This window comes from Dama dama, chromosome X (assembly GCF_033118175.1).
Source record: "Dama dama isolate Ldn47 chromosome X, ASM3311817v1, whole genome shotgun sequence".
NCBI classification, from domain to species: Eukaryota; Metazoa; Chordata; class Mammalia; order Artiodactyla; family Cervidae; genus Dama; species Dama dama.
The window spans coordinates 117274746-117297251 of record NC_083714.1 but is presented as its reverse complement, the minus strand read 5'-3'; the positions used below and the strand labels follow the sequence as shown (position 1 = coordinate 117297251).

The 22506-nt window shown below is 36.9% G+C and overlaps 1 protein-coding gene across 1 annotated transcript in view; it reads left to right on the top strand.

The window, feature by feature from the left end:
• The window catches only part of LOC133052844 (cilia- and flagella-associated protein 47-like), a 190760-nt gene that overhangs the window by 14746 nt on the left and 153508 nt on the right, over positions 1-22506 (top strand). The window contains exon 6 of the mRNA XM_061137676.1: positions 4700-4794. Coding sequence (XP_060993659.1) covers positions 4700-4794 — 95 coding nt within the window. The remainder of the gene's footprint in view (positions 1-4699; positions 4795-22506) is intronic.

Here is a 22506-nt window from a genome sequence, read left to right as displayed (position 1 = left end):
GTTTGCCAACCATTGCTTTAGTCATTTTTTATTCAGCATATATTTGTTGAATACCAATTATAGATCAGATACTAGCTTATGAGTCTATAAAGACAATAATACATCTTACTTATTCTCCAACAGTGAATAGTAAGTTTATCAGTCAAGGTCTTAGTAGTGAATAAATGACTCACTTCAAGCATTTAACTGAAGATTATTTAATGAAGGAATTAGGTATGGACCTGGGAGCCAGGTTTAAAGGAACTGACAAGGATAGAAGTTGTTTCTACCTCTACCTAAAGGAGCAAGATGAGGCAGGATGTCGGAGCCCTATGAGTGGTGAAACTGTAAAAGAGAGGCCATCTGATAAAAGCTGTAATTATTTTTAAAAATATTATTAAAATTATTAAAAATTATTTTTAAAAAATCCTTGGCAGAATTGTAGGGAAAATGTGAGGGTATAAATACCTTCTATCCTCTGATACCTTGCTGGCATCTCCCTGTGGTTGAACCAAATCAGAGGCAGAAGAGCTAGGAGCCTCAATAAATCAGTCTGTAGAGGTTAGGACAGAGGAGAGCAGAGAAAGAAGGCTATTGGATCTAAGTAACAAATGGTTACCACCTATATAACACTAGGAGGGAGAGAAATGAAGTATTGGGTTATTACCATATAGTATGGTGGATGCTTCAAGACAAGTCAGTTAATGGCGCTAAGTAACTTATATTAAGGGGAACTAGCTGAGAATCAGCACTAGGAAAAATTTCTTGGAGAAACTGATGCTTCATCTGGATTTAGAAGAATGAGGAGTGGTACAGAGAAGGGGATAGAAAAGAATGAAAGTAGAGGTGTAGAAATGAGTCAATATGGCAAGTAGTTGGGAATATCTAGAGTATAGGAGTACAGGACTAGAGGAGCAACTGAGACCCAGGTAACTAACATTCTTTTCTGGACATTTATTCTAGGGGCTGTTGTTATTTAGTCCCTAAGTTGTTTCCCCTTTTGTGACCCATGGACTATAGCTGGCCAGTCTCCTCTGTCCATGAGATTTCCCAGGCAAGAATACTGGAGTGGGTTGCTCTTTCCTTCTCCAGGGGATTTTCCTGACCCAAGGGTCAAACCCACATATCCTGCATTGGCAGGCAAATTCTTTACCACTGAGCCACCAAGGAATCCATTCTAGAGGTTAGGCAGTTTGGTTATAGGATTGATATCTAGGCAATGGTGTGAGTTGGCTTGCCCTTCACTGATTTTCCTTTTGGACTGAAGTTGAAAATAGCCTGGGGGAAAATGTGGGGATGGAAAGGGTAAGACCAGAGACAGGGAGATCAGTTAGGTGTGGTGGCCATACAGGTGGGAAATGATGAGAGCCTGGGCTCAGACTTTGATGTTGGGGAAGGAAAGGAGGAGATTGCCAAAGGTGCCAAGAAATTAGAAATGCTCTGGTGTGGTCATCAAGTGGACGTGTGTATTAGGGAAGAGGAAGAAATTTTGGATCATTCCCAGTTTTTGACTGTAAGTGACAGGTGCCTAGATGAACAATTCATAGTTGATATAATGTGGGAGCATTAAAAACGCAAGAGACATTACTTTGCCAGCAAAAGTCCATATAGTCAAGGCTATGGTTTTTCCATTAGTCTTGTATGGATGTGAGAGTTGGACTATAAAGAAAGCTGAGTGCCAAAGAATTGATGCTTTCAAACTATGGGGTTGGAGAAGACTCTTGAGAGTCCCTTGGACTGCAAGGAGATCCAACCAGCCAATCCTAAAGGAAATCAGTCCTGAATATTCATTGGAAGGACTGATGTTGAAGCTGAAGCTCCAATAGTTTGGCCACCTGATGTGAAGAACTGACTCATTGGAAAAGACCCTGATGCTGGAAAAGATTGAAGACAGGAGGAGAAGGGGACGAAAGAGGATTAGATGGTTGTACGTTGTCACCAATTCAGTGGACATGAGTTTGAGCAAGCTCTGGGATTTAGTGATGGACAGGGAAGCCTGGCGTGCTGCAGTCCATGGGGTCACAAAGAGTCAGACAGGACCAAGCAACTGAACTGAATAATGTGGGAAAAGGAATAGGTCTAGGCGAGCATGCTGTGTTTGCAGGGACTGTGGAATAGCCCAAGAATGATGACAGTAGACATTGGGAAATCTATATGAATTTTATATTCATTTTTGAAAAATTTGGATGTGAAACTTTAATTGCCTTAACATTTTTGCTCTGATTGCCTCATATGCTTTCGTGCATCTTGTTAATGGTTCACAGACTCTTCCTGTTTATTCTGTAGAGCTACTCAACAAGGTGCATTTCTTTCCACAGTTCTGCCTTAGCCCTAGCTCAAATTTCCCTTCTAGGCCACTGCCTCTTCTTTTAAAATGCTTTCCCAGCCTCCAAGCCTTTTTCCCTCACACCTATACCAGAGAGTGATCTCTTTCACATAAAGATCTTATCCCATCTGAAAAGCTTTGTTGGTTTCCTATTTCCAGTAGCATTGGGTCTCAACAGCAGACTGTTGACACAGTCTTAGGATGTACATAAGTTTATCTTAATAATAATTATTAATAAAGTTTATAATTGCAATAAAGTTTATACTTAAAATGTCCAGAAAATACATTTTATTAATATGAGTATACTAACACATAAACATCCTTCTGTGACAAAAGTTGTAGCTTGTATTAAAAAGAGCCTTGTACTTGTTTGTCGTCTTTACTGTGAGCTCATGAGTTCAATGACTACAGTTCCAAATTTTGCTTTCTGCTAGAGTTGTCTGATGTAACTCTCTGCATGTTGTAGGCACTCAGGAAGTATTTACTGATGCTATGTTGGATTATTGCATTTCACAGTCTATATGTTTATATATACTACAGATATATTTAAGAATATCTGTTTTATTATATTTTATATATTTGAGATATATAGTCATTCTAGGTGGGTATTCTTTGCTGTATAATATGTATTTTTTTTCCACACCACAAACATGTTTGTGTTAATTAACACTTAATGGATTTTTTTGGTTCATTTGTCTAATGGTTTTTATATCATACATCAAGTTGAGTGAGATTTTACCCAGATGGAGAAGGGTGGAATGAATTATTTAAGTTTATTTCCAGACAGAAGTAATTGAAATTATCATTCCTTGCATTAATCTGAAAACCTCAGGGAGAAAAAGCGATTTTAGAATTGTTTAGATGAAGATAGATGTTCCATTGTAGCTAACATTCAGTCTTTAAGAACTTATTTTAGAGGTTTATTTAAATGGTTATAATTTTTTACCCTGAAGTTTGTGTTGCTTTTTGACAGTTGTGTGTATTTTCACCCAATGCCTTTGTTTTTGAAGTTATGCCGTTACATTGAAATTTTTCCTTGTACAAAATTGTGTCTATCTTCTTTGTGAATTCTGTAAGGCATCAGAGGAGGTCTGGCTCTTCCCCTCTCCATCTTTGCTGGAGAGGGAGTCTCAATTCTCTCAGACCAAAGATTCAGTCAGTTATTTGACCTTGACCTTTACAACTTTTTATACTCATCTGAATAAGACTGTGATAACCTTCTTAAGCTTTGGAAATTTTAAAAATAGGTTTGCCATCTCTTTTTGCTGATTGAATATATGTCCAACTCTTTGCGACGCCATGGACTGCAGCATGCCAGGCTTCCCTGGACATCACCATCTCCCGGAGTTTGCCCAAGTTTATGTCCATTGAGTCAGTGATACCATCCAACCATCTCATCTTCTGTCATCCCCTTCTCCTCCTGCCTTCACTCTTTCCCAGCATCAGGGTTTTTTCCAGTGAGTCAGCTGTTCTCATCAGGTGGCTAAAGTATTGGAGCTTCAGCTTCAACATCAGTCCTTCCAATGAGTATTCAGGGTTGATTTCCTTTAAGATTGACTGGTTTGATCTCCTTTCAGTCCAAGGGACTCAAGAGTCTTCTTCAGCACCACAGTTCGGAATCAATTCTTTGGCACTCAGCCTTCTTTATGGTTCAGCTCTCACATCTGTACATGACTACTAGAAAGACCATAGCCTTGACTATATGGACCTTTGTTGACAACGTGATGTCTTTGCTTTTTAATACACTGTCTAGGTTTGTCATAACTTTCCTGCCAAGAAGCAATCATCTTCTAATTGCATGGCTGCAATCACCATCTGCAGTGATTTTAGAGTCTAAGAAGAGGAAATCTCTCACTGCTTCTACCTTTTCCCTTTCTATTTGTTGTAAAGTGATGGAACCAGATGCTATGATCTTAGGTTTTTTTTTTTTAATATTGAGTTTTAAGTCATCGTTTTCACTCTCCTCTTTCACCCTTATCAAAAGAGTCTTTTGTTCCTCTTTGTTTTCTGCCATTAAAGTGGTATCATCTGCATTTCTGAGGTTGCTGATTTCTCTCCCAGAAATCTTGATTCCAGCTTGTAACTCATCCAGCCTGGCATTTTGCATGATGTGTTCTGTGTATATGTGATCTGTTAAATAAACAGAGTGGCAATAAATAGCCTTGTACTCCTTTCTCAATTTTGAACCAGTCAGTTGTTCCATATAAGGTTCTAACTGTTGAGATAGTAACGAAGCAGCCTTATGCGGCCCTACACAGATGATTCAGCAACTACTTTTTAATTGTTATAAATGTTTTGCTGAGGTTTCTCAAAGTTTCATCTCCACATTTAGCAGTAATACTTAGATATATATCTGGCATTTTTTTAAAGTGTCTTTTTTTTCTGGTCTTACAGGGAAATTCACAGACCCTGCATTTCCTAACATATTTTTCTTGGACTTAGAGGAAGAGACATCTGTGGAGTGTGGCATAGCATTTTCTCCCAAAGAAGTAAGTTCAGCATTCTATTACTCATATTACTGGAGAGCAGTGGAGTTAAAATAATCCTAACTAAGAAGCTATCAAAGGTGGCTAAGCTCTTTTTGTAGTGGATCATTTTCTACTTGTGAGCATGCCTGCGTTCAGTAAAATGGTTGCCAGTGGAGTCTGGCTTCATGCTTGCAATGTATCTCAGGAGGTACAGAGGACACACACAAGGATTCTATATGGGTTTTTGGTCTCAATTATGCTTTCTGGAAAATTTAAGATATGACATGTTGTGAAGGAGAGCAAAGTTGAGGCTAACCCCCAAATCACTGATATTCGATCAAGCATGTGCTTTGTGCTTATCTTTGAGTAGGGTGTGCCTGAGGCTGTTGGAACCATCACCTGAAATCACCAAAGACATACAGTGAAGATTTAAGAGGGGTAAGGCAAAGGCAACCAACTCCAGTACTCTTGCCTGGAGAATCCCATGGGCAGAGGAGCCTGGTAGGCTGCGGTCCATGGGGTTGCGAAGAGTCGGACATAACCGAGCTACTTCACTTTCACTTTTCACTTTCATGCATTGGAGAAGGAAATGGCACCCCACTCCAGTGTTCTTGCCTGGAGAATCCCAGGGACGGGGGAGCCTGGTGGGCTGCCATCCATGGGATCGCACAGAGTCACATGACTGAAGCAACTTAGCAGCAGTAGCAGCAGCAGCAGCTATGCCACTGGTTATTGGATAGCATTCCTTGATGTTCAGTGATTTAAAAACGTCAACAAAAATAACAAAGGAAGAAAATCAAAGGAAAAAAAAAAAAACCTTTCCTAGAATGTGCCCATGAGGAAAGGATACCACTGGAAACGTTTCAGGGACAATCTGTGATATGCTTTTTCTTTGAAGGCAACAGAAGTGCCAAAGAGAGAACTTCTTGCTACCATTACATGGAAAGGCATGTTGCCGTATCCTTCCAAACAAGAATCAGACTGTTTATATGGCAATTAGAGTACAAGACTCTTATGTCAAAACATTTTTTATGTCCCAGCATAACTGGCATGATGCCTTGTACCCAGTTGGTATAGATAGAATAAGTGAAAGGAATTAATAACACAATAAGGAGATGTAGTGAATGCTAACAAAGTATATCTTTAGTAACACATTTCTAAGTAATGTTACTAAACTACAGAGTTTACTGAGATTAAAATCTTATTTTTGAAGCAATAATAGCTGTTATTTAGCTTTCAGGAGGAAAAAAGTTAAGAAAATATAATGATACATTAAGATTTGAGAAGATGCTAAAGATTAATTTTGCCTTCTTAGTTGCAATACATTAATTGGGATATATGCTGTGGGTGCACATATGGTTCACATGGAATTATACTGTCTACAGAGTTCACTATGGTCTGTTCTGTTTTTTATCAAGATAATTGCTTTACAGAATTTTGTTGTTTTCTGTCAAACCTCAACATGTATCAGCTGTAGGTGTGTGTGTGTATATATATATATATATATATATATATATATATATATATATTTATATATTTATATATATATATATAAATCCCCTCCCTTTTGAACCTCCCTCCCATCTCCCACCCCATCCCACACCTCTAGATTGATACAGAGCCCCTGTTTGAGTTTCCTGAGCCGTACAGCAAATTCCCATTGGCTATCTATTTTACATATGGTAATGTAAGTTTCCATGTTACTCTTTCCACACATCTCACCCTCTCCTCCCCTTGCCCCATGTCCATAAGTCTGTTCTATATGTCTGTTTCTCCACTGCTGCCCTGTAAGTAAATTCTTCAGTATGACTTTTCTAGATTCTATATATATGTATTAGAATGCGATATTTATCTTTCTCCTTCTGACTCACTTCACTCTGTGTAATAGGTTCTAGATTCATCCACCTCATCAGAACTGACTCAAATGCATTCCTTTTCATGGTTGAGTAAGATTCCCTTGTGTATTTGTACCACAACTTCTTTTGCCATTCATCTGTCGATAGACATTTAGGTTGCTTCCATGTTCTGGCTATTGTAAATAGTGCTGCAATGAACAATGGGATACATGTGTCTCTTTCAATTTTGGTTTCCTCAGGGTATATGCCTAGGAATGGGATTGCTGGGTCATATGGTGGTTTTATTCCTAGTTTTTTTAAGGAATCTCCATACGGTCTTCCATAAAGGCTGTATCAATTTACCTTCCCACCAACAGTGCAAGAGCATTCCCTCTTCTCTACATCCTCTCCAGTATTTATTGTTTGTAGACTTACTGGTGATGACCATTCTGACTGGTCTGAGGTGATGTCTCATTGTAGTTTTGATTTGTATTTCTCTCATAATGAGCAGTGTTGAGCATCTTTTCATATGTTTGTTAGCCATCTGTCTTCTTTGGAGAAATGTCTGTTTAGGTCTTTTTCCCACTTTTTGATTGGATTGTTTATTTTTTGGCACTGAGTTGTATGAGCTGCTTATATATTTTGGAAATTAATCCTTTATCAATTGTTTCATTTGCTATTATTTTCTCCCATTGTGAGGGTTGTCTTTTCACCTTGCTTATAGTTTCCTTTGTGGTATAAAAGCTTTTAAGTTTAATCAGGTCCCACTTGTTTACTTTTGTTATTTCTATTACTCTAGGAGGTGGGTCATAGAGGACCTGGCTTTAATTTATGTTATTGAGTGTTCTGCCTATGTTTTCCTCTAAGAGTTGTATAGTTTCTGGTCTTACATTTAGGTCTTTAATCCATTTTGAGTTTATGTTTGTGTATGGTGTTAGGAAGGGTTCTAATTTCATTCTTTTACATGTAGCTGTCCAGTTTTTTCATCATCATTTATTGAAGAGACTGTCTTTGCCCCGCTGTATATTCTTGCCTCCTTTGTCAAAAATAAGGTACCCATAGGAGCATGGGTTTATTTCTGGCCTTTCTATCTTGTTCCATTGGTCTAGATTTCCGTTTTCATGACAGTACCATACTGTCTTGATGACTGTAGCTTTGTAGTATAATCTGAAGTCAAGAAGGTTGATTCCTCCAGCTCCATTCTTCTTTCTCAAGACTGCTTTGGCTATTTGGGGTCTTTTGTGTTTCCATATGAATTGTGAAATTTTTTGTTCTAGTTCTGTGAAAAATGTCATTGATAGGGATCACATTGAATCTGTAGATTGCATTCGGTAGTATAGTCATTTTCACAATATTGATTCTTCCTACCTGGGAACCTGGAATATCTCTCCATCTGTTTATGTCATCTTTGATTTCTTTCATCAGTGTCTTATAATTTTCTGTGTACAGTTCTTTTGTCTCCTAAGGTAAGTTTATTCCTTGATATTTAATTATTTTTGTTGCAGTGGTGGATGAGATTGATTCCTTAATTTCTCTTTCTGATTTTTCATTGTTAGTATGTAGAAATGCGAGTGATTTCTGTGTATTGATTTTGTATCCTGCACCTTTGCTAAATTCACTGATTAGCTCAAGTAATTTTCTGATACTATCTTTAGGGTTTTCTGTGTACAGTATCGTGTCATCTGCAAACAGTGAGAGCTTTGCTTCTTCTTTTCTGATCTGGATTCTTTTTATTTGTTTTTCTTCTCTGATTGCTATAGCTAGGACTTCCAGAACTATGTTGAATAGCAGTGATGAAAGTGCACACCCTTGTCTTATTTCTGATCTTAGGGAGAATGCTTTTAGTTTTTCACCATTGAGGATAATCTTTACTGTAGGCTTATCATATATGGCCTTTACTATGTTGAGATAGGTTCCTTCTATGCCCATTCTTTGAAGAATTTTAATCATAAATGTGTGCCGAATTTTGTCAAAGGCTTTTTCTGCATCTATTGAGATTATCATATGGTTTTTATCTTTCAGTTTGTTAATATGGTATATCACATTGATTGATTTGCATATATTGAAGAATCCTTGCATCCCTGGAATAAACCCAACTTGATCATGGTATATGAGCTTTTTGATGTGTTCCTGAATTCTGATTGCTAAAATTTTGTTGAGGATTTTTGCATCTATGTTCATCAGTGATATTGACCTGTAGTTTTCTTTTCTTGTGTTGTCTTTGTCTGGTTTTGGTATCAGGGTGATGGTGGCCTTGTACAATGAGTTTGGAAGTGTTCCTTCCTCTGAAATTTTTTGAAAGAGTTTTAGAAGGATAGGTATTACCTCTTTTCTAAATATTTAATAAAATTCTCCTGTGAAGCCATCTGGTCCTGAGCATTTGTTTTCTGGGAGATTTTTGATCACAGCTTCAATTTCAGTGCTTGTAATTGGGTTGTTCATAATTTCTATTTCTTCCTGGTTCAGTCTTGGAAGACTGAACTTTTCTAAGAATCTGTCCATCTCTTCCAGGTTATCCATTTTATTGCCATACAGTTGTTCATAATAGTCCCTTATAATCCTTTGTATTTCTGCATTGTCTGTTGTAACCTCTCCTTTTCCATTTCTAATTTTGTTGATTTGATTCTTCTCCCTTTTTTTTCTTGATGAGTCTGGCTAAAGGTTTGTCAACTAATCTTCTCAAAGAACCAGCTTTTAGTTTTTTTAATCTTCACTACTGTTTCTTTCATTTCTTTTTCATTTATTTCTGCTCAGATCATTATGATTTGTTTCCTTCTACTAATTTTGGGGTGTTTTGTTCTTTTTCCAGTTGCTTTAGGTATAAAGTTAGGCTGTCTATTTGATGTTTTTCTTGTTTCTTGAGGTAGGATTGTATTGCTATAAAATTTCCTCTTAGAACTGCTTTTGCTGCATCCCATAGGTTTTGAGTTGTCATGTTTTCATTATCATTTGTTTCTAGAAATATTTTGATTTACCTTTCGATTTCTTCAGTAACCTGTTGGTTATTTAGAAATGTATTGTTTAATCTCCACCTATTTGTGTTTTTAGTTTTTTTCTTGTAATTGATATCTAGTCTCATAGCATTTTGGTCAGAGAAGATGCTTAATATGATTTCAATTTTCTTAAATTTCCTGAGGTTTGATTTGTGACCCAAGATGTGGTCTATCCTGGAGAATGTTCATGTGCACTTGAGAAGGTGTATTCCTTCTGCATTTGGATGGAAGGTCCTGAAGATTTCAAGGAGATCCTTCTCATCTAATGTATCATTTAAGACTTGGGTTTCCTTATTAATTTTCTGTTTTTTCCATCTGCCCATTGGTGTGAGTGGGGTGTTAAAGTCTCCTGCTATTATTGTGTTACTGTCAAATTACTGCTTTTATGTCTGTTAGTGTTTGTCTTATGTATTGAGGTGCTCCTATGTTGGGTGCATAGATATTTACAATTGTTATGTCTTCCTCTTGGATTGATTCCTTGACCATTATGTAGTGTCCTTCCTTATCTCTTGTAATCTTCTTTACTTTAAGGTCTATTTTGTCTGATATGAGGTTTGCTCCTCCAGCTTTCTTTTGCTTCCCATTTACATGGAATGTATTTTTCCGTCCTCTCACTTTCAGTCTATATGTGTCTTTAGGTCTGAAGTGGGTTTCTTGTAGACAGCATGTATATGGGTCTTATTTTTGTATCCATTCAGCCAGTCTGTGTCTTTTGTTTGGAGCATTTAATCTGATTACATTTAAAGTAATTATTGATATATATATTCCCATTGCCATTTTCTTAATTGTTTTTGGTTAATTGTGTAGATCTTTTCCTTCTCTTCTGTTTCTTGACCATCAGTTCAGTTCAGTCACTCAGTCATGTGTGACTTTGTGACCCCATGGAGTGCAGCACACCAGGCTTCCCTGACCATCACCAACTCCCAGAGTTTACTCAAACTCATGTCCATTGAGTCGGTGATGCCATTTAATCATCTCATCCTCTGTCGTCCCCTTCTCCTCCTACCTTCACTCTTTCCCAGTATCAGGGTCTTTTCAAATGAGTCAGTTCTTCGCATCCCGTGGCGAAAGAATTGGAGTTTCAGCTTCAGCATCAGTCCTTCCAATGAATATTCAGGACTGACTTCCTCTAGGATGGACTGGTTGGATCTCCTTGCAATCCAAGGGACTCTCAAGAGTCTTCTCCAACACCACAGTTCAAAGGCATCAGTTCTTCGGCACTCAGCTTTCTTTATAGTCCAACTCTCACATCCATATATGACTACTGGAAAAACCATAGCTTTGACTAGACGGACCTTTGTTGACAAAGTAATGTCTCTGCTTTTTAATATGCTGTCTAGTTTGGTCATAGTTTTTCTTCCAAGGAGCAAGCATCTTTTCATTTCATGGCTGCAGTCACCATCTGCAGTGACTTTGGTTTCCAAAAAAATAGTCTGTCATAAAACCTTTTAACATTTGTTGTAAAGCTGGTTTGGTGGTACTGAATTCTTTTAACTTTTGCTTGTCTGAAAAGCTTTTTATTTCTCCATCAATTTTGAATGAGAACCTTGCTGGGTACAGTAATCTTGGTTGTAGATTTTTCCTTTTCAGTACTTTAAATATATCCTGCCATTCCCTTCTGGCCTGCAGTTTCTGCTGAAAGATCAGCTGTTAAATGTGTGGGGTTTCCCTTTTATGTTACTTGTTGCTTTTCCTTTGCTGCTTTTAATATTCTTTCTTTGTGTTTAGTCTTTGTTAGCTTGATTAGTATGTGTCTTGGCATGTTTCCCCTTGGGTTTATCCTGTATGGAACTCTTTGCAGCTCTTGGACTTGATTGACTATCCTTTTCCATGTTGGGGAAATTTTTAACTATAATCTCTTCAAAAATTTTGTCATACCCTTTATTTTTCTCTTCTTCTTCTGGGACCTCTATAATTTGAATGTTGGTGCATTTGATATTGTCCCTGAGGTCTGTGCAATTATCCTCAGTGGTTTTTATTCTTTTTACTTTATTCTGCCCTTCAGAAGTTATCTCCACCATTTTATCTTCCAGCTCACTGATTCATTCTCCTGTTTCAGATATTCTGCCATTGATTCCTTCTAGAGTATTTTTAATTTCAGTAACTGTGTTGTTTGTCTCTGTTTTTTTTTTTTAAATCTTTTTTTTTTTTATTAGTTGGAGGCCAATCACTTCACAACATTTCAGTGGGTTTTGTCATACATTGATATGAATCAGCCATGGATTTACACGTATTTGTTTATTCTTTAATTCTTCTAGGTCTTTGTTAATTGATTCTTGCATTTTCTCCATTTTGTTTTCAAGGTTTTTGATCATCTTTACTATCATTATTCTGAATTATTTTTCCAGTAGTTTGCCTATTTCCTCTTCAGTTATTTGGAGTTCTGTATTTCTAGTTTGGTCCTTCATTTATGTAGTATTTGTCTGCCTTTTCTTTCTTTCTTTCTTTCTTTTTTTTTTTTTTTTGAACTTATTGTGTTTGAAGTCTCCTTTTCCCAGGCTTCAGGGTTGAATTACTTCTTCCTTTTGGTTTCTGCCCTCCTAAGGTTAGTCCAGTGGTTTGTGTAAGCTTCATATAGGGTGAGATTTGTGCTGAGTTGTTGTTCATTTGTTTGTTTTTCCTCTGATGGGCAAGGCTGAGTGAGGTGGTAATCCTGTGCTGATGATTAGGTTTGTATTTTTGTTTTGTTTGTTGTTTAGATGAGGCATCCTGCACAGGGTGCTACTGGTGGTTGGGTGATGCCCAGTGTTGTATTCAAGTGGTTTCTTTTGTGTGAGTTCTCACTATTTGATACTCCCTAGGTTTAGTTCTCTGGTAGTCTAGGGTCTTAGAGTCAGTGCTCCCACTCCAAAGGATCAGGGCTGGATCTCTTGTTTTAAAAAGTGAATCCATATGTTTCTGACTCCAAGTCACTGGACTGGCAGGAAAGCCACCTAATTTGACAGCAGAACTCTCCCCAGGCAGGAAGCATCAGGTACCTGATCCTGAAGAGGAGTATCCCGATGATGGTGAAAGGTTGTTGCTGAACCACGAAAGACACTGGGATTCTTGGCCTCCTGAGGAAAAGAATTCAATCCAGGGCCAGAGACAAGGCTTGATCACTCAGAGCTTTGGTGTAATAAAGTTTTATTAAAGTATAAAAGAGATAGAGAAAGTTCTGACATAGACATCAGAAGGGGGCAGAAAGAGTGCCCCCTCACTAGTGTTAGCAATGGAGTTATATACTTTTAATTAGTTACTACAGTGAATCAAAAGAATGTCTGGAGGTTGTAAAGACCTTACTAGACTCACTCCCATAATCTACATTTTAAGCTAACAGAATTAGCTGGAAGGTTTTTTCCAGAAACTGTCCTCAAGCAGGATACATTATTGTTATATAATCCTAAGGAATGTAAAGGGAAAAAAGTTTGTTCTTTCCTCCTCCTTGAGAATTCCAGATCCCTCTCTCCTTGGGGACCCCCGGACTTCTTATCAACCTGCCTAGGAATTGACTCTCTCAATGGGATTTAAGGTGCTAATGCAGGGGAAAAAGCAGCAGCAGCTCACACGGAGTAGGTGCTCAGGTGCAGTCATCACTTGCTTCCTTCCTCCTTCTGGTTCCAGGTATGTGTTTTATTCTGGAACATGATGCCACATCACTGCTCTGTGTTCCCAGCTTCCGTTCTAGCTTCGCAAGGTGTCACTGACGTTCTTAAGAGGAAGAATTGATTAGCCTGTCCCTTCTTCATGTTTCATTACAGGGTTGGTCCTGGGTATCCATGAGATGAGTAGCTCTCCATTCCTGTCTGCCAAAATCTTAGAAGTTTCTCTAGAGGACTTAACTGGATTCACTCAGATATACTGTCCAGATGGTCTTGACAACACCTACTCTCCCAAGACTAGGTGTGAGGCAGCTTCCAGCTCTGGAAAAGGCAGAGGAACTCCCATCACAAAGACAGAGGACAGGGTCAGACCCTCGGGTTACGCTGTGGAGCTCTGGTGTCAGCCAGCCGTCCTGTTCTAGTTTTGACTAGTGTAGGCTACTTTTCTGATGTTAAAGAAGATGAAAAATTTTACTTTTATATACATTGTTGCATTATACAACATTATGATGTATACCATACTATGTTTGATCTTCACAGGTTTAGAATATAATATTCATCTATTCAATACATCCATGGACCAATGACATTTAGATAGATACTGTTTAGCAAGGTTAACCAGAAGAAAGAGAACATCTTTGCTTTTTTGAAAAAATCACTTTAGGAATAATTTCCTTTGGCCTAATTTAGGCTGTCAGATAATATCAGAATACTAATGTTATTTAGATTTTCCTTTTATCTTTTCAACAGAGGATTTTGAAGTGCATGGCATATTGTCAAATTGTTACAATTATTTTGTTGAATAACACAATCTGTGACTTTCTTATTTTAAACAAAAGCATAATTAACAAGTTATTTAAAGAGATTCAGAGGATGTTTATCTTCTTAATTTTTACAGTATTTTAATATCTTTCAAAGCCTGCTCAACTCTCACATTTCCTAACCATTTGCAGATTTTCTCAGCATCAACTTGTGTTTCAATCTTGCATATCAATAATATTCTCCTGATTATTTAAGTCTTTTGTCAAAATTAAATGGGAATTTTAGAAGGCAGAAAGAAAACATAAACAATAAATAAATCCTGATAAATAACAATAACCATTGCTTGTATTTTGGAGTGTCTTTGTTTCCTCTATCTCTAATTATAATGAAATAATACTTTATGAACATTTTTAACCTGTACTTTTTTTAGTGAATGTATTAATTTAAATGTTATGAGTTGCTTTTTGTATCATCAAATATTCTAAATGTAATTTAGTTTTTAAGGATGATATTTTATGGCTATACTATGTTAGCATTATTAAACTAAGATTATTTTGCAAACTAAGTTATTTTACTTAAGATTTTTCCAGTTTTTTGACTTTATAAATGAGTCTGTAAGAAATGTCGTTGTAGATAACTGTTTTCATGTTATATGCTTTCGTTATATTTTCCTAGAAGTAAAAAAAATTGGATCAAACTCTACGTACATATTTTAGGCTGCTGATATATGTTGTCAAATTGCTCTTCAGAAAGGTTATACCAATAGTATTAGCCACTAGTAACAGTAAATGTTGCTTACTTTCTTCTTTCATTGTGCAACTAGAATGCATCAATTATATATATAATTGGTGTATAGTATATATATACAGTATATATGTAGTGTAGTATATACATCATCAGTGTATATAGTATTCTGCCAGCCCCATAGATGAAAGGTGAATTTTTAAATTGCATTTAATATTCTTTGATTCTTCTTGCATAATAAGACACCGTACAATAGTAATGATTTATTTGCTAACAATTTGACCTGCTTGCTACTATTAATAATGGTAACATTATATTGATTGATTTTTGTATGTTATGGAGTATAATTCTTTTTATATATTTCTGGATAGCTTCCTAGTATTATCTTGAATTTTGCATCCCTACTCATAAGGAGTATTGGTCTATAGTTTTCTTTCCTTCAGCTGTCTTTGTCTGGTTTTAGTATCAGGGTAATAGTGACTTCTTATAATGAGTTGAGAAGAGTTTTCTCCTCTTCTATTTTTGAAACAATTATGAAGGATTGTTCAGTTCAGTTCAGTCGCTCAGTCATGTCCGACTCTGTGACCCCATGAACCGCAGCACGCCAGGCCTCCCTGTCCATCACCAACTGCCAAAGTCTACCCAAACCCATGTCCATTGAGTCGGTGATGTCATCCAACCATCTCATCCTCTGTCATCCCCTTCTCCTCCTTCCCTCAATCTTTCCCAGTATCAGGGTCTTTTCCAATGAGTCAGCTCTTCACATCAGGTGGCCAAAGTATTGGAGTTTCAGCTTCAACATCAGTCCTTCCAGTGAACACCCAGGACTGATTTCCCTTAGGATGGACTGGTTGGATCTCCTTGCAGTCCAAGGGACTCTCAAGAGTCTTCTCCAACACCACAGTTCAAAAGCATCAATTCTTCAGTGCTCAGCTTTCTTTATAGTCCAACCCTCACATCCATACATGACTACTGGAAAAACCATAACCTTAACTAGATGGACCTTTATTGACAAAGTAATGCCTCTGCTTTTTAATATGCTGTCTAGGTTGTTCATAACTTTCCTTCCAAGGAGTGTCTTTTAATTTCATGGCTGCAAGCACCATCTGCAGTGATTTTGGAGCCCCCAAAAAAATAAAGTCAGCCACTGTTTCCCCATCTATTTCCCATGAAGTGATGGGACCGGATGCCATGATCTTAATTTTCTGAATGTTGAGCTTTAAGCCAACTTTCCTTTTCTCCTCTTTCACTTTCATCAAGAGGCTCTTTAGTTCTTCTTCACTTTCTGCCATAAGGGTGGTGTCATCTGCATATCTGAGGTTATTGATATTTCTCCTGGCAATCTTGATTCCAACTTGTGCTTCTTCCAGCCCAGTGTTTCTCATGATGTACTCTGCATATTAGTTAAATAAGCAGGGAGGCAATATACAGCCTTGACATACTCCTTTTCCTATTTGGAACCAGTCTGTTGTTCCATGTCCAGTTCTAACTGTTGCTTCTTGACCTGCATTCTCAAGAGGCAGGTTTCTCAAGAGGCAGGTCAAGTGGTCTGGTATTCCCATCTCCTTCAGAATTTTCCACAGTTTATTGTGATCCACACAGTCAAAGTCTGAAAGGATGTATTCTTCTTTATATTAGTGATATATTTCATCATTGAAGTCATCTGATATTGGGCTTTATCTGTCATCAATTCAGTCCTATTCAGTAGCTCAGTTGTGTCTGACTCTTTGCAACCCCATAGACTGCATCGTGTCAGGCCTCCCTGTCCATCACCAATTCCTGGAGCTTACTAAAACTCATGTCCATTGAGTCGGTGATGCCATCCAACCATCTCATCCTCTGTTGTCCCCTTCTCCTCCTGCCCTCAACCTTTCCTAGCATCAGGGTCTTTTCCAGTGAGTCAGTTCTTCACATCAGGTGGCCAAAGTATTGGAGCCTCAGCTTCAGCATCAGTCCTTCCAATAAACACCCAGGACTGATCTCCTTTAGGATGGACTGGTTGGATCTCCTTGCAGTCCAAGGGACTCTCGAATCTTCTCCAACACCACGTTTCAAAAGCATCAGTTCTTTGGCTCTCAGCTTTCTTTATGGTCCAATCCATACATGACTACTGGAAAAACCATGTTTTGTCATATGTTTACTAAATAATTCAATCTATTAGCTATATTAAGGTTTTGTATTTTTTTAATTATAATAATCCTTTAATTGATAATTATATAATACTTAGAGTTTATAAAGTACCCTCCTATCTGATATCAATTTCCATTTGAATCCAATAAGACAAGCATTGAGACCTTAGATTTTTCTCCTTTTTCCAGTTTTAAAAGCTGATGCACAGTGAGGCTAAGGGACTTGTCAAGACTAGGTGTTGGTGAGGTATAGAGCTTAGATGTAAATGTTATATTCTCAGCCTCCTGGCCTGTCATGATACCATGTTAGGAATCCAAATAAGATGAAGAATACTATATATTTCTGTAGCCTATAGAAAAAAATTTTCATATACTTTTTTGAGGCTTATTACTTTCCTCCTAGTCATTAGCATTCAAAATCTTCAATTTCATAAAGTTGCCATCATCAAAATGTCAGTGACCATTTTTATATAATCTCTTTTCTGTTCCATTTTGCATATTCATAGGGAGAAATTTGCAGTCATAGTTTGTTTCTTCGGCTTCCTTGATGGCTCAGACAGTAAAGTGTCTGCCTGCAATGCAGGAGACCCGGGTTCGATCCCTGGGTCAGGAAGATCCCCTGGAGAAGGAAATGGCAATCCACTCCAGTACTCTTGCCTGGAAAATTTCCATAGACTGAGGAGACTGGTTGGCTACAGTCCATGGGGTCGCAAAGAGTCAGACACGACTGAGCAACTTCACTTTGTTTCTTCTGTTATTAAGTGTGGTTGGTGGATAATTATCCTATGCTTAAGCCTTTAATTGTATATACAAGAGTATTTGTAGAAATTAATAAAACCTATAATACAGTGGAAAGAAAGAAAAGTAATTGACAGAAATTGTCAGGATTTTGTAGAATATTGGGAAATACTATTGTGAATTAAAAAGATACAAATCTGAATAAGACAACTCAGAAAACCAAATGTATGTCATTGAACATGTCATGATTTTGTTAGTCAATACAGTGTATTTGCCATCCCAGGCCTTAAATATGAATAGCATTTCTGTGTCAGATCAAATCATAGATAATCTCTTGTTTTTAACATTTGCATATATTTCTCTTAGTAAAAATTTATAGCATCCACAACAAAAAGAGAGTTCCTCTTCTTTCTCATTTTTCAATTCTTTCTTTGCCTCTTAGATTTTAGATAGATTTTACATGATTTTCCTCTGTCTAATGCCCTGCTTAGGATGGGGGCCATTGAATGTTGGTTTAATTTGCTATCAACTCATTCTGATATGAACGGATGTTCCTTTAGTATTTGTATTTTCTCTTTTGAGAACTTTCTGTTCTGCTGAAAGTACTCTGACTTCCCTTGATAAACTAAGGCCAATAGTTCTTCCCTACTTTCCCCTGCCCCCAGCTTCATCTTTATTTTAAAAGTTTTCTCTTCTTCTGGGTGAGTTTCCATGTTTATTTATTGAGATATAATTAACATACAACATGCATTAATTTTCAAGGTATGACATGGTATTTTGATATATGTATATATTATGAAATGATTACCACAATAAGTTTAGCTAACATCCAACACCACAAGTAGTTACAATTTTTTTTCTTGTGATGAGAACTTTTTAAAAAATTAATTAATTTACTTTAATTGGAGGCTAATTACTTTACAATATTGTGGTGGTTTTTGCCATACATTGACATGAATCAGCCACGGGTGTACATGTGTTCCCCATCCTGATCCCCCCTCCCACCTCCCTCCCCATCCCATCCCTCAGGGTCGTCATAGTGTACCGGCCCTGAGCACCCTGCCTCATGCATTGAACCTGGACTGGCGATCTGTCTCACATATGGTAATATACGTGTTTCAACGCTATTCTCTCAAATCATCCCACCCTCGCCTTCTCCCACAGAGTCCAAATGTCTGTTCATTACATCTGTGTCTCTTTTGCTGTCTCGCATATAGGATCATCTTTCTAAATTCCATATATATGTGTTAATATACTATATTGGTATTTTTCTTTCTGACTTACTTCACTCTGTATAATAAGCTCCAGTTTCGTCGTCCTCATTAGAACTGATTCAAATGCATTCTTTTTAATAGCTGAGTAATATTCCACTGTATATATATGAACCACAGCTTTCTTATCCATTCTTCTGCTGATGGACATCTAGGTCGCTTCCATGTCCTGGCTATTATAAACAGTGCTGCGATGAACATTGGGGTACATGTGTCTCTTTCACTTCTGGTTTTCTTGGTGTGTATGCCCAGCAGTGTGATTGCTGGGTCGTATGGCAGTTCTATTTCCAGTTTTCTAAGGAATCTCCACACTGTTTTCCATAGCAGCTGTACTAGTTTGCATTCCTACCAACAGTGTAAGAGGGTTCCCTTTTCTCCACACCCTCTCCAGCATTTATTGTTTGTAGACTTTTGGATAGCAGCCATTCTGACTGGTGTGAGATGGTACCTCATTGTGGTTTTGATTTGCATTTCTCTGATAATGAGTGATGTTGAGCATCTTTTCATGTGTTTGTTAGCCATCTGTATGTCTTCTTTGGAGAAATGTCTGTTTGGTTCTTTGGCCCATTTTTTGATTGGGTCACTTATTTTTCTGGAATTGAGCTTCAGGAGTTGCTTGTATATTTTTTGAGATTAATTCTTTGTCAGTTTCTTTGCTTGCTATTATTTTCTCCCATTCTGCAGGCTGCTCTTTTCACCTGGCTTATAGTTTCCTTTGTTGTGCAAAAACTTTTAAGTTTAATTAGGTCCCATTTGTTTATTTTTGCTTTTATTTCCAATATTCTGGGAGGTGGGTCATAGAGGATCCTGCTGTGATTTATATCAGAGAGTGTTTTGCCTATGTTTTCCTCTAGGAGTTTCATAGTTTCTGGTCTTACATTTAGATCTTTAGTGATGAGAACTTTTAAGATGTTCTCTCTTAGCCAATTTCAAGTATACAGTACAGTATCATTAACGATAGTCATGTGCTATATGTTATATCCCCAGGACTCATTTATCTCGTAACTGAAAGTTTGTACCTTTTGACCATCTTCACCCCACTTCAAGGATGAAGGTGATCAAATTTTCTATTTCTTCCTGAGGAATTTTGCCTAAGTTATCTAATTTGGCAGCATGCAGTTATTCATGGTGTTCTCTTGGTATTTTTATTTCAGTAAGGCAAGTAGTATTTCCCCCTATTTCACTTCTGATTTTAATAAATTATCTCACCTTTTGTCTTAGCCTATGTAATGGTTTGTCCATTTTGTCTATATTTTTAAGATTCAGCTTTTGGTTGATTTTCTATACTTTTATTTATATATTTTATTTTCACTTTAGCTTTTATTATTTACTTCCTTCTGCTTTGAGTTTAGTTAACCTTTCTTTTTTCTTGTTTTTTTTAATTTTTATTGTAGTGTAGTTGATTTACAATGTTGTTAATTATACAACAAAGTGAATCTGTTATACATATACATGTATCCTCTCTTTTTCAGGTTCTTTTCCCATATAGGCTATTACAGAGTATTGAGTAGAGTTCCCTGTGCTTGCTAGCGATCTGTTAGTTATGTATTTTATGTATAGTAGTGTGTATGTGTTCATTCCAATATTCCAATTAATCCCTTACCCTCTGGTAACCACAAGTTTCTTTTCTACATTCATAACTCTATTTCTGTTTTTGTACATAAGTTTATCTGTTGCCTCTTTTTAGATTCCACATATAAGCAGTATCATATGATACTTGTTTTTCTCTGTCTGATTTGCTTTATTCAGTATGACAGTCTTGTTTTTCAAGGTAGAAGGTCAGGGTATTGATTTGAGATTTTAAATTTTTACATAGGTTTTATAGGCTTTAGTTTTCCCTCTAAGCATTGCTTTACCTGTATCTTAAAAGATTTGGTATTTTGTGTTTTCCATTCATCCGAGTTTGCATTTTCTCATATAATTTCTTCATGAACCTATAGTTATTTAGGATGTTATAAATTTCTACATATTTGTGCATTTACCAAACTTCATTGTGTTACTGATTTTTAACATAATTCCATGTGATTAGAGAATATCCTTTGTATTATTTAATTAGATGTAAATTTACTGAAGCTTTATTTATTGTTTTATAACACTCTATGTAGGTTATTTAGCTGTGTTGAGGTAAATCCAAAAGAAATAACTCTAAGAGTTGAAAATGATTACATCTGTGTGTGTGTGTGTGTGTGTGTGTATGGTGTGAGCATACAATGGTGGAGAGAAGGGAATGCTGATTTTCAAAATAAGCTTTGTAGGATTACTTTTGTTTTATTTTTGCAAGTATGTACCCTTATAATTTTGATAAAAACAGAAATTCAAAATTAAAAGAAAATAATCCTATTGTGACAAGTTATTATTTTAAAGCATTCAATTGTATCATTCTCTTACCCAGTTCCTGCATCTGTATCTTTCATGTGTACCAATGGATGCAGACAGACGTACACACACACATACACACATTGTTCAGTAAAGGAAAAAAATGTAAGTTTGACAGTAATTTACAGGTTTTTAAGTATACTGAGATCGAGTTACATCTTTCTTAATAAGTCAATGTTGTGATTTTATATTTTTATACAGTGGGTGTATATACTATGCCTTTAATGACATCCTTCATCCACAAAAGCATGTAGCGTAATGGTTACTAAAGTTTAGAAAAAATATATAATCTGATTTAAATCTGTTACATGACTTTTTGGGAGGTTGCATATGCTTGTCAAGTGGCTCATTGGTAAAGAATCTGCTTGCCACTGCAGGAGATGTGAGTTTGATCCCTGGGTCGACAAGATCCCCTGGAGAAGGAAATGGCAGCCCACTCCAGTATTCTTGCCTGGGAAATCCCATGGACAGAGGAGCCTGGTGGGCTACAGTCCATGGGGTCACAAAAGAGTCGGACACGACTTAGTGACTAAACAGCAACAATAAAATATGCAATTTGACATTTTTTTAGTCCCATTTACTATTTAACACTTTCAACAACTAAAAGCTCAGAAATCTATTTCTTAATGTTTGGACTCTTCAAGGATTTCTAAATTCAGTACGAAATTAAATTATACATATTTATAATTTTCTGGAGTGCCACACATTGCTTCACATTTTTAATTGTTCTATGTTTGCTAGGTAGTTTAAAGGAGATTTACCTAGTGTATCGCAGTGTAATTCAGTACAATAAGAAAAACACTGCAGAGACAGCACACCCTGTGAGACTTTGCTCACTAAATTTGTGCCAGTGAGGCAGATTGATTATCTGGTTTCCCAGCATTTCAGATGTCCTTCACTATATTTATAGCTACTTGTAAGTTATCTGTCTTCATATGTGTGTGTGTAGATATAAATAGCCAGTGGTGCTTTCTTGGTTGACCTATGCAGCAGGAAAATGTGAAATCAGCAGTAAAGGACTTGATTTATTTCTAGTTGTAACCCTTCCTTTCCTACATTGCACCAGGTTTGGATACAATCAAAACTGCTGATAGACAAATTCTGTTTTATTTGGCATCCTTGACTGGACTTGTTTGTTTACACTAAGTCACTCAAGCCCTTCCTTTCCTTATGGGCCACTTATATGTCTTCTGGGCCAGTGTACAGAGTTGTGCTTCCTTACATGGTAGTCACTGTTCATATATATTTACATGAAAGCTGAAATGAATTAAGATTAATTATTTTCTCAGTTAACATAGCCATAT